The sequence below is a fragment of the Grus americana genome, chromosome Z (assembly GCF_028858705.1).
Source record: "Grus americana isolate bGruAme1 chromosome Z, bGruAme1.mat, whole genome shotgun sequence".
Classification (NCBI taxonomy): domain Eukaryota; kingdom Metazoa; phylum Chordata; class Aves; order Gruiformes; family Gruidae; genus Grus; species Grus americana.
This window is the reverse complement of record NC_072891.1, coordinates 54,168,399-54,181,048: the sequence shown is the minus strand read 5'-3', so window position 1 is coordinate 54,181,048 and position 12,650 is coordinate 54,168,399. Positions and strand designations below refer to the sequence as shown.

General features: G+C 41.7%; 1 protein-coding gene across 3 annotated transcripts in view; it reads right to left on the bottom strand.

The window, feature by feature from the left end:
* The window catches only part of HOOK3 (hook microtubule tethering protein 3), a 90,624-nt gene extending 78,002 nt beyond the window's left edge, over positions 1-12,622 (bottom strand). For 2 of the 3 annotated variants that reach the window (XM_054809806.1, XM_054809805.1), the window contains exon 1: positions 12,431-12,494. In XM_054809806.1, the coding sequence (XP_054665781.1) occupies positions 12,431-12,487 (57 nt within the window). In that variant the 5' untranslated portion in view covers positions 12,488-12,494. Of the gene's footprint in view, positions 1-12,430 lie in introns of all 3 variants that reach the window. The other variant, XM_054809804.1, reaches the window with a different exon arrangement.
* Between the last annotated feature and the right edge of the window lie 28 nt (positions 12,623-12,650).

Sequence of the window (12,650 nt, the reverse complement as noted above, 5' to 3'; positions counted from 1 at the left end):
TTTTCAAAACTAAAAATAAAAAAATGCTACCAAATAGAACACAGTAAATGCCACATGTTTAGTGTTCATGTTAGGAATTAAGAAGTCTTAGATTTAATAGCAACCAAGCAAATGAGCTACTGACAGGGCTTAGCATCTTTGTTTTTGCAAACTTGTAAACTTTGCTACAAATAACAGCAGTACATTCTCCAAAGGCCAAATTTTCCACAGCGTCTTCTAATTTGGAAAGTTCTCCCATTCAAGTACTTCTGGAGCATATATTCAAGTACACTCGTCGGTAAGAAACTTGGCTTTTAGAAGTAACAACAATCACACAAAACTCTCATAGGCTCTCCACAACCGCAAGACCAAACGTAGAGGGACATACATACTCCAAACTTAACTATTCCCTACTGAGAAATGGAAGAGGAGAGCGCAGTGCTGCTATGGACAGGAAGGTCCATATTACGGCAAGCCTCTGATCTTCAGATGGAAGCTAAGATTCAAAAATGCTGCTATTCTGAAAGGGAATGGCAAGGACGATAGGACTGAGCTGTCTGATGACAAAATTACTCATGATTAAAGATGAGTTAGTTTATAACAAATTCCGCTGCAGAGACTGCACACTGAACACACTGAGACCAATCTAAGGCTAAGTTTCTGAGGATGCTGTGTGATATTCTAGATTACTCAGAAGCAAGAATAATCTCTTAAAAAAAGACAAACCTCATCAATACACATAATTTCTGTATGGCTTCTACTCATCAACTCCATTTTCATGCACAGAGCATACAGGCTATCTGAAACCCTCCCACTATCATATCAGCAAATGTACAAACACACAAGGCAAAGCTCTTTTCTCCCTTCCTCTCTTGGTGTGAAGGAGAGACTTTCTACTTCATAACACAGAAAAACAAGATGCATACTCTATGCTGTTTTATATCTAATTTTATCATTATACTTCCCCAATACTTTATGCACAAGAAAAGGTCAAAACTGTCATTAAGGCTCATGTAACCAGTCTGAACCCTCTTTCACCTCCCCCCAAGTCACATAAGCAAGATTGCCATTGAGGACAATAATGCTTTTCATAGATGACAAAGAACAGAAAGACTAAAACTAATTCTATGACTTGTTTTTTCACATACATTTAAATTTTGTAATAAATGTCTTTGCTTGCATAGGAAAGGAATACACGGCATAATATTTCAATTAAGGTGTCAAATTTATGCTACAAAACATTTATTCAGCTCTTAAAACAAAAGAACTATATCCTTTTCATATATCCTTCAGAGATATGAAAGTAACAAATTTTCTTCAAAAAACACCCCTACATAAAACAGCTTTACAAATTTACGTCAAAGTTAAACTCCTACTCCACTCTCAGATAGTTCTAGAAAACGCTAAACCACTTGTCCTGGTTTCAGCAGGGATAGAGTTAATTTTCTTTCTGACACCTGGTATAGTGCTGTGTTTTGGATTTAGGATGAGAATAATGTTGATAACACTCATGTTTTTAGTTGTTGCCAAGCAGTCAAGGACTTTTCAGCTTGTCATAGTGCCCTGCTAACAAGAAGGCAGGGGGCACCCAAGAAGCTGGGAGGGGACACAGCCAGGACAGCTGACCCAAACTGGCCAAAGGGGTATTCCGTACTAGATGATGTCACACTCTGTATATAACTGGGGCAGTGGGGCCTGAGAGTTGTGTCAGCTGAGGGCCTGGCATGGTAGCTGGGGGTCTTGCACAGCAGCATTAGGAGTGATGGTGTTTGTCTTCCCAAGTAACTGTTAGGCCTGATGGAGCCCTGCTTTCCTGGAGATGGCTGAACACCTGCCTGCCCATGGGTAGTGGTGAACAGATTCCTTGTCTTGTTTTGCTTGTGTGTGTGGGCTGGGAGGCTGGGCAGCTGAGGGTCATGTGTAGCATCAACTTCAGGTGGTAAGAAATTGTGCTGTTCATCACTTGTTTTGTATATATATTATTTTCCTTTTTGTGTTTGTCCTGTTAAACTGTCTTTATCTCAACCCACGAGTTTTCTCACTTTCACTCTTCCAATTCTCTCCCCCATTCTGTCAGGTGGGAAGTGAACAAGCGGCTGTGCGGTGCTCAGTTGCTGGCTGGGGCTAAACCATGACACCACTCTAAGAAACAGTAGAGTTCATTTTCCATAAGGGAGAAGAATGGTAAGAATGTGGCAATGCAGAAGCAGAGTCCAGCTGCGGAGACAAAGAAGCAAATATTTTTTTTTGTGTGTGCCTCTAAACAGCTATTCAATAACAGCTGTTAAAACACTGCCCTTCCTGTGCATTGTGATGTGTTTCTTCCTGCAAGACTTCTCTCTCATCCTGCTATAACTGCTCCTACTTGCGTGTTTGCAATACTGTCCAATCATTAGTTCCCCAAAGCTGTAAATTAATTCCTGTTCCCCATTACGATTCTTTTTTTCTTACTTCTTGTACCACTATATGGAGCCTTGGCATCATGCTTCAGGGATGGAATGTCATTCGGAGGGACCTGGACACACTTGAGAAGTGGGCCCATGTGAACCTCGTGAGGTTCAACAAGGCCAAGTGCAAGGTCCTGCACATGGGTCAGGGCAACCCTGCAGTTTTTCATGCTTTCCAAGACAGCAGCAGACTGCATGAAACAAAGGGGATCCAGGCTCTCCAACAAGCAACAGTTTTATTTCAGGGTTTGAATTTCCAGATGTTTTCACTGATTTTTAGGCTGTCAGACTCTCCTTATTAAAATCTCAAGAGTTACTTTGTAATACAGCTGTAAGGTGTCATGGTTTAGCCCCAGCTGGCAGCACCACAAGGCCACTCGCTCACTCCCCACCACCACCCTGGTGGGATGGGGAGGAGAATGAGAAGAAAAAGGTAAAACTCATGGGATGGGATAAGGACAGTTTACTGGGACAGCAAAGGAACAGGAAAATAACAACAATACCAATAAAAGAATATACAAAGCAGGTAATACACAATGCAATTTGCTCACCACACAGAATCCAAAGCGCAGCCTGTGTCCCTGTGCTGTGATCCCTCCTCCTTGGCCCGCTCCCCTTTTATATAGTGGTCATGATGTCATACGGTATCAAATACCCCTTTGGCTAATTTGGGTCAGCTGGCTGTGTCTTCTCCCAGCTTCTTGTGAAAATTAACTCTACCCAGCCAAAAAAACAGGACATAAGATTAGGCACTCAGCCAAACAATGAAATGGCAAGGGCTTTACATTACTGGCCAGGGTAGGGATTCTTTCAGGGAGAAGGGAGTTGAATGTTATTTTTATGAATTTCCTTCTTATTTTATATATACTGTGTTCGACCCTAAATACCTGAACAGGTCAAAGCCATGAGAGATCTCAATCAAAATATTTCATTAATCTTTGGAAAACAAACTATGAAATATTTCCTTAGCAGAAACACAGTGCAGAAAGTAGAAGAGATACCTTGACTAAAGCTTACTTTAAAGGACTGTGAGATGAGAGCGCCATGACAGAATAAAACAGTTATTACTGTATTATCTTGGCATTGCCACTAAATTGCTGCTAACTGAAGTGTTCAAGTATGACACATTATTAAGATACAATGAACAGAGTCTCAAGTCTGAATGGTTTTTGGTTTAACCATTTCAGAATCATCCATGAGAAGACAAGCTAATATACCAGCTCCCAGGGAGAAAATGAATGTATTCCTGTTTTCAGTTGAAAGCCAGGTGAGTCAGCTGATGAAAGAGAATACTACACAGCATCTGTGATGAAGATAAAATGAAAATACGGCACATAATAGGTATGCCTAACAGAGCACCGTAAACCAACAGTTCTTTCCAAGCTTTCATCTACTTAATCATGTTTTATTTAAAAATATTTACCATTGATGCTTTCTTTTCTTTTCTCAAAATACAAGCTATTAATAAGTGCAAAACTGCGAAACATTACCTCAGTAAACCCACATTTACAGGATACATGCATTCACACTCCACCAAGCACCAATGAACTTTATAAACCTAAAAAAGTGCCTTTTAAGACTAGAAACATCATCTCATGGAAGAAAACACAAATGTCAGTTTACAGGAGGTGAACCATCAACTTCCTCTGCTGATCAGAGTGCAAAAAATTTCCATCTCTACTACCCAGAGTTGACAAAATTACATAATAAAAGTGATTTTACATTAAACATAGGAAGTGTAGGATATCTTCTGTCTTCAGCACTCTGACTCACAGAAACCTAGATGATAATGCAACCCATAGAATTGGGATGCATGAAGTTTCACCAAAGGAGGGTAATGGAACTGTTCCCTAAAAGTAGGTGTTAAATACAAATAGCAGAACAGTGCTCAATGAACAAAGCAGCAAAATTCTTTTATCCTGAATAAAGACTGCTAGGCTACTAGAAACCTGAATAGCACCAGGGAAATGTGCCCAAATTTATCTTAGTGCCCACACTAAGATAAAGGATAGGCAGAAAGGCATAGCTTTTATTTGATGGCATAAGGCAAAGTAAAGTCCATTAACTTCTTGGCTAGTGGTTAGCCAGAAAAAGCTTTGCACATTAGTAGTCCAAATTTTTACATATTTCTAATATTATTTGAAAAAAAGGTGAACAGAGATGACAACTTTTCCCTTGCAAAATACAGAAAAAGAAGAATAACTATTTAAAGCCCACAACTCCACCCTCTTGCAGCAATAATTTAGATGAAAAGTACTGTTTCTATTGACAGGTGGAATAAAGAACTCTCCCCCAAAGGCACAGAAGATGAATCCAAGAGCACTAAGTTCTCCTGAAATATCATCTGCACAAACTTTCTGATCAGTGCAGAAACAGAGTCTTTCACAGGATCACAAGGGTAAGAAAGTCTTAGCATCTAAAATGCTAAGATTCAGAGAGAGTTGGCAGTAAGTTTTCATCAGGCTAAAAAATTTCAGACTTAGCAGATTCTAGAACTGGCAACGCAGATGTATAGCACACCACTAAATTTAGCATATCTTGCAGTTTGAGTCTCCATTTCCAGGATTTGTATTGCAGCAAATATTTTCCTGAACTTCACGGAGACTGTGTAGGTATGCAGAACAAGATTTTTCAGAGGTTGACCAAATTCCATGATTCCTTAAGAAAGGCAGGAACCACCATGGAACAGGCTGCCACATCTTTAGGCACTGTCCATAAAATAAAATCAGCTAAATCATGCCAGAGTGATCAAGTCCTGCTAGGTTTTTTTCCTAACCAGCAAAGGGACAGCAGAGTTGATAAAACAACCATAATCTCTGTTGCAGTTAAACACACTTATTTTACTTATTCCTATACTGAAATAAAACTATGGATACCTTGCTGCCGTGGCAAACAAGTTCACTCAAAGGTTTAACTTACATAATCCAGGAATGTAGGATATGCTATAACCCATTTAATACATTGCAATTCTGGAATGAATAAAATACGGATGCTCATTTCCCAGATCTAATGCCCCCATAACATACATATATGTGGGGCATGAACACCCACTTGTTGTTTAGCTTAAGTATCTAAACTAGTTACCCTGAGAGACTTAACTCCTAACAATCAACAGGATTTCCACAGAGGACACAAAGCACTACACTCGCAGTGCGGCGTAGTGTACACTTGCAAAGAAGCTTGCAGCTAAATGGCGTGAAAGAACCCTACAAATTCTAGGGCCGAAGCCCATTATCATCAGATTTACAATACATCATTTTGTGCAATACTTGCTCCCCTACATGCACTACTCCAAAAACATTTCCTGTGTGCCCCGTTTGAAAAGCTGCCATCCCTTTGTGGCCTCAGCTAGTCCACTGAAACACAACTTCAGCTTTGTTTTCATTCAGAAGCTTTTGCCTGCCACAGGCAGGAGTGGAGTGCTGGCTGGACTCACCCTGCCTTTATCCTTAGAGAGCTTCTCCCTCCACTACAACCTTCCTGCTCCTTTCCATGCTGTCTTTTGTTCATTGAGCTGAACGAGAAGTACTAAGTAACCCATAGCAATGACCAAGTCACATATGGCAAAGTAAGGCAGCCAGGAAAACAGCACATGCATGCTCTTCAGGGCAGGAAACCACTACCAGTAGGCTGGGGAAGGAGTTAATCCTTTTCCCTTTCCTGTACGGCAGGACCTGCCAGGCTGTTGGCAACAAAAGCCACAAGACAGACAGTAATACCCTCTTCCCCTCACTTCCAGCCACACATTCCTGCCTTAACCGTGCGCTAGTGTTAGTTGCTGTGTATAACCTCACTGTTTTTTTTAAATTAATGACTAGGACTTACAGATTAAATTTATTAAGCAACCCTGGACTTAGGCTCTGAAGCTGGAGGCAGACCAAAGTTAGTTAAATCTTTCTAAATTATCACAGTACTCAGGAGTCCTCAGATCAGCCAAGAAAGCAGACAGCAGCAAGTGCAACAGAGTCTTGGGCCCTTCCTCTTCTCCTTTCCCTGCTCCACAACTTGAAAGTCTGTAATTACTCTACAGAAGTCAAACATATTGCAGCAAAGACTTCTGATGGTCCAGGAAGAACAGAATATCAGAATATTATCTTCCAGTTCCAGAGCCTCAAAGTGGTGTTACACTAAGACAAAGATAATTCTGCAAAATTCACAATTTGTCTTCATCTTTGAAAAAGATTGTATTTCAAAGTATTTCAAAAAGAAGATAGAAACAAGTTTCTCTCCTTACCTCCCACCTTGAGATTAACAAGCTAACAGAAAAGTTGTTTCCTTTATACTGTTTAAGGTTCACAGTTCTCAGTAGCAAAATCCGTTTCTCCTCCAAACAACATCTCACAAAGCCCCCTCTAAAGAATGAGGGGCAGAACTGGGAGCTGAAATTGTGCACATACTGAATCACATCTAAATGTTTTTTTTTCTTCAGAGAACTAGTAATTGTTATAAACATACCACTGCTATAGAACAGCTCTTCAGAAAGGAATAAATTGAAAAAAAGCAGAATCTGGGACAAGGCCCCAAAGAACGCAAATCTAGCACTGTGTCAAAATGCACACATGAAGAATAATGTCTGCACCTCCAAATTCTGTGTTCAGCCTTCCTTCCTGTTGTTGACTTAAAAGAAGGGGAGAAGGTACAAACTGTACCTTATTATCTTTCACTATCATATTCATATGTTGTCAGCCTGATATTACTTACTCTACAATATGATCTTCCAAAGAAGTTCTTCTGCCTCTGCTTGACCTCTCAGCAATAGGTCAAAAAAATCCCTATAACCTAATAATGGTGCTAGACACCCCAGCTCCTTCAAACATAGTGACCAATATGCTCAGAATATCACTCTCAGACAACTACCCCCAAATGGGTGGAGCAACAATTTCTTTACCATCTTAGTGAGAGGTCATAAAAAAATAAAAAAGGTTGCTCAACCTACTGCTCTGTCACAGCATATACAGAGGCTGTGATCTGCCAGATACCTCGACTCATGCTCCGTAACTGCTAGCAAGCTCAGTGGTTTTTTTTCCCCTCCGTCTGAACAGCAACATATTCAAACAGAACTATCCTCTTGACCTGCTGTCATCACCAGAACAATCAACCACTTCTGAAATGTGATGTTTTCTTCAAGTAATAAGAGATGCTGATGTGATGATATCATCAGAAGAAAATGAAACCCTACAACTTTGTGGTCAATGATCAAGGACTGAAAGAAGAAAGAGTTTAAACAGGCTTAGCAAGTCTCCTACAATCTATGCATCTACAAGAAACCAGAAGACTACTTAAAACCACAGATGCACAAGGATCGAGAACAGCATAGTCTAAAAAGGAGGGAACTACACAGTAGGAGAAAACACACCTTTCCTAAGTCAATTCCAGAGGATTTGATCCTCTCTGAAAAGGATGCCTACAAAGCATTTACAAGCAGCCTTCCTGAGGAACCAAAATCTGTTTCAGTGCTTGTTCACATGGTCTCTATATTTCAAACTAACACTGGCAAATACTTCCAGTTGAGGACAGGCCACCACACAGAAGACAGAGATACACTGTATCAAGAAAATTTTTCAGCCAAAAAGGAGAAAAGTCAAAGGATTCATACCACGTAAATGGCCAGAGTGCTTTTTAAATGGAGTGTGCAAAAACCAAGGCCTTTTACAGTGTTTACAAAATTCTCACTTAGAAAGATTTTAACACGCCTACCACAGAAACTGTATTTGGCCTTGAGGGTTGGAAGAGAAAGAAAGCAGGCAAAATGCAGCTTGGTGGAGGCAGCACATGACAAAATAAGAGGTATATTTCATAATGAAGGAAAGAAAGTTTTTGACATCTCCACAGCAATCTGCTACTTAAAACCAGACAGCAGTGACCTCTTTGAGGAATCCTGCTGTTTACATACCAATGCTAAGCAATCTTTTCAGTATCACATCTTAGTTTTACGTTAAATAAGAAAATTTCTCAGATCACATAACAAAAGCCTGTAGCCATCACACTGATTTCAGATATAAACATATTAAAGAGTAACTGCCACATGCATGTCTGACAGCTCTCCATGTTCTAAGAAATGACTCGGTGATGTATCTGAGTTAAAAGCACTCCTGACACTATACACAAAAGAAAAAAATAATCTGTGTGTTCATATGTGGACCAGTCATAAGTTTTAAACAGAAAAGACATGAATCTGTATTAGATATGCTGAAACAATTTTATTATCATTGCAGGTTTACCTCACAGACACATTTTTCTAAACTGCTTTGGCTGCAGTGCAGCTTGGATAACTATATCACAGTGCGTAGAACAGTCCCAGAACAGGCTTCTGGGAGATTTTTGGTAGACTAATAGTTCTGCAATTACAGTAGGCTGCAAACAGTATAAATATCAACTTTGAGATATCAGTAGTTGGGCTCCAGTATTTTGCTCAGTTTTGCTCAAGTTGCCACTACCCTGGCTGCCTCAACATCATGGTAACCTGCTAAAGTGGTAGAAAGCAAAAGCTCACTCAGCTGTTTAAAATTCTGGACAAAAATTATTTAGGAACCCATTTGACAATGCTGTCAAAGAGGTAAAAAACCTGAGAATTACACCCCAAGCTACACTGTAACACCAAAAATGGGGGTGTTGGTGAAATATTAAAGAATAAAACACAACATATTCACAGGTAAGCAGTTTGCTACAGCTTAAAGATACCAGAATACGAATCAGAGGCATGCAAGATAAAAGGCTTGAGGGATATTCTCATTCATTAAAATCATGAGTTGGGAGAGGGAGGAGCAGTTTCATCTCACCTACATCCATCTGAGCAAACATTCAGTTTACACTGAACAGGTTCTCAGACTTGTGCAAAGCCTTATCTACTCTACTTAAAACACAGACAAACCAGTTCAAGTACTTCTGTATGAATGTGAAGCAAGCAATCTGGGAGGTTAAACCAGTTCTTAAGAACAGCCAGTTTCTCTGGCATAATCGAAAAGACTGGCCATCCCAGGTATGCATAAACTGCAGTTAAGACAGCTCTATTCTCCCATCTAAATGAATGGTTTCACAAGTATCATTATGGGACTTGAGAGAAAACCAGGCAAAAAAAGAATCTTGTTCATACCACCAGTTTTCACAGAGGATTAATCAACTTCATTCTCTTTTGCAAGTTTCATGTATCCTGGAATAAATGGAAACAAACTTTCTTCATGGATTAAACTGAAACCATCTTTCTTTTTTTTTTTTTTTTTTACTGAGTCTGTTTCAAAGCCAATTCACACAAAAATACTGAAATAAAAAATAACCCATAACTCCACATATTCATGTAAGAAGTGTGTTGACTAATTCCAATGCTGATTAAGAATTCACTAGTATTTCTGCTAACCAAAAAAGATGCAGCTAGTTTTTTTATTAACTTGATATCTGAGGGGGTGCAAAGGTTAGAAATGTAAAGGGATCTGCATGGACCATTACTACAGAGAGGACGAGACTCTCCTGGATAGGTACAGTTTCAGAACCAAAGATTATAAACACTAACAACTGCTCAAACATCACCATGTGACTGAGTAATAATTCCTACAGGTGGTCAACGCCACAAGACTTTTTCTGTTGCTACAATTTCTCTCTCTAAGCATTCTGGGTTTGTGTCTGCTTTTCCAGGATGGCTTTTTGAGCCAAGATAACTTTTTTCGATAGTTTAGCTTTTCTAAGAATGTGCAAATTATCTTCAAGGGTAACAGTAAAGTTTGCCGCTCAACAAATCAATCGCCTCAATTACCAACCTCAAACGTGGCAAGGAAAACCAACCAACCAAAAAAAATAATCACTAGTTCTTTCCACTATTTTTTGTTTAACACTGGAAAATTAGTGGAGATTTTCACTAACACTGCATAGGCTTCATACAGATACACTTGCCCTCTTTATCTTCACAAACAAGAACCAGTGACTGTTGTATTCTATCAAGACTAATGCAACTTCCACCACACTTGAACGTGTGCAGAAATTGATAAAACAATCCTTTCAAACACAGACAAAACACTGGTTTGTACTATATTTGGCTGTACAAATAATTCTTTTGGGGAACAGGGAAGTAGCCACTGCCTTCTGACTCTGCATTTTGTGATTTCCCTCACTAGCTAGCAGACATCTTAATCTTACGAAGTTTTAAAAACAACTTTATTGAAATATTAACACCTCAAAATCAAATTTGAGCATCATACTTAAGTGACAGAATGCTTGAACATTTTTAGTTTTGAAATCTTTTCAGATTTGACACAGACTTGCACCGATGCTATACTTGAAGAAAATATTCTCAAGTCATTAACAATTTTGTCCAACCTGCGACTGGATAATGTGTAAGATCAACAGTTCAAATCACTCCTAACAGGCCAATACCATGCAAGAGAAAATTTAATCTTGTTTTGCAGCAGTTTATGTGTTTTGAGTAGTCTCACACACAGAGAGAGCTAGTCTGTTGCTTACTTGGAAACCTGGGGAATTAGGAACACATTGGGACTGCAACCACTTGCTAGGTAAGTTTTCAAGCTTATGCTTCTCCCATTGCTGTAACTGCTTCACCAAGAGAGAGCAGAAGAGGAGCTTACCTAAAACAGCTAAAACGAATACATGGAAACTAGCAGCATATAGCAACAGATCTTTCTCCATCAGCCCCCAGTAAACCTTCCTCTTTCTGCTAGCACTGAGGCTTTCACTCAGCCTTTCTTTTCCAGGACTCACACACATTGACTTGCTCATGAATTCTGTAAGAGGACTTTCATTCCCACCACCTGAAAGAGCAAGCATGGAAGCCAAAAGCAGGACACGTGGCCAACTGCAACAAAGACACGAAGATTGGCAGGAATGTGAAGGAAAGAGAAACCAGATTACTTGTTCCAGACCTGTATGAAGCACTGGGGCCCTCTCTTCCCCAAAACCTCCTCCTTCTGTACTTTCCAGGCCACCTGCTCACCTCTAACAATCACTAAATTTCCCTTGTTCATCCCCTGTTGACTTTCACAGAGAAACCTAGCCTGTCATTCCCTAGTAACGTACTCATTACCATCACAGCTCTGGCCTTGCACAGGTTAAATGTCTGAAAGGAAATATCTGTTTCTGTTCAACAACCGGTTGTACTCCTGAATTTCATTTAGTGGGTATTTCCTTGGCAATTCTGGAAAACAAACAAACAGAAAAACAGCCCCAAAACCAAATCCAATGGTTCCAAACACCTAACCAATAAATCATCTGTTACAGAAATACAAGTTGCATGGCTACATCACAGTCACCACTCAAATTATGGAGTAGCTGCAAACCCAGGTTCAATGTCCACTACATTTTGGCTGCTCTGTGAGTAACAGCACAACCTGAAGATGTTTATTGACCAAGCTCTAAATGTTAAAACGGAAAAAGGTAATTCTTAGCTTGATACCGTATTATCTTCGTTTTCACAGGTGAACATTGTCTCTCGAGGTGCAAGCACTACTTAAAAATACAGAGAAAGAAACAGACGAAAAGAAAGTTTCTGGTCAGAAAGCCTGTCAAGCACAGCCGGCAGGTTAGAAAAACGCGGCACTGACACACCGGAGCCAGGCCAGGAAGGCCACGGGTCAAGGATCAAAGCTACAGACGACGGGGCCGCACGACGGGGGGCGGGGGGCGCACCTGGGCGCTTCCTCCCGTCGCGCCGGCGCAGGCCCCTGCCCCCCCCACCGTGCCGGTCGCGGCGCCGGTTCCTTTGTTCCTCCGAGGCGGGGGCAGAGCTAAGGCGGCGGAGGGTCCCACCTCCCAGGCAGCCCCCAGATCGCCTGCTCCGCCGCGGTAGGTCCGCCAGGGCTCCGCCGAACCCCGCCAGGCTGGAGCCGGCCCGAGCGCCAGGGCGCGGCCCGGGCTGGGGCTGTGGTTGGCCGGGCGAGGCCACCCTCTGCCGCCGGAGCAGGGCTGCGGCGGGGGGGGTGGGGGAGGGTACGGGGGCACGGAGCCGTGTCCCTGCCAGGCAGCCCAGCTCCGGTCGGGGGCCTGCTGGCCGCGGCACTCACCCAAGTGAGGAGGCTCTCCCCGAGCTCGGCCCGCTCCAAGCTCTCCACGTTGAACATGGCAGGGCAGGGCCACAGGGGCTAACGGCCGGGTCGGTACTACCGGCGTCCCCTCCCGCGCCGGGCCGGGCCGTTGCGTCGACACGTCAGAACGACCCGACGGGAACCGCCCGCCCGCGGGCGCCTGCGCCGTACAGCTGCTACGCGGGGGCGGAGAAGACGC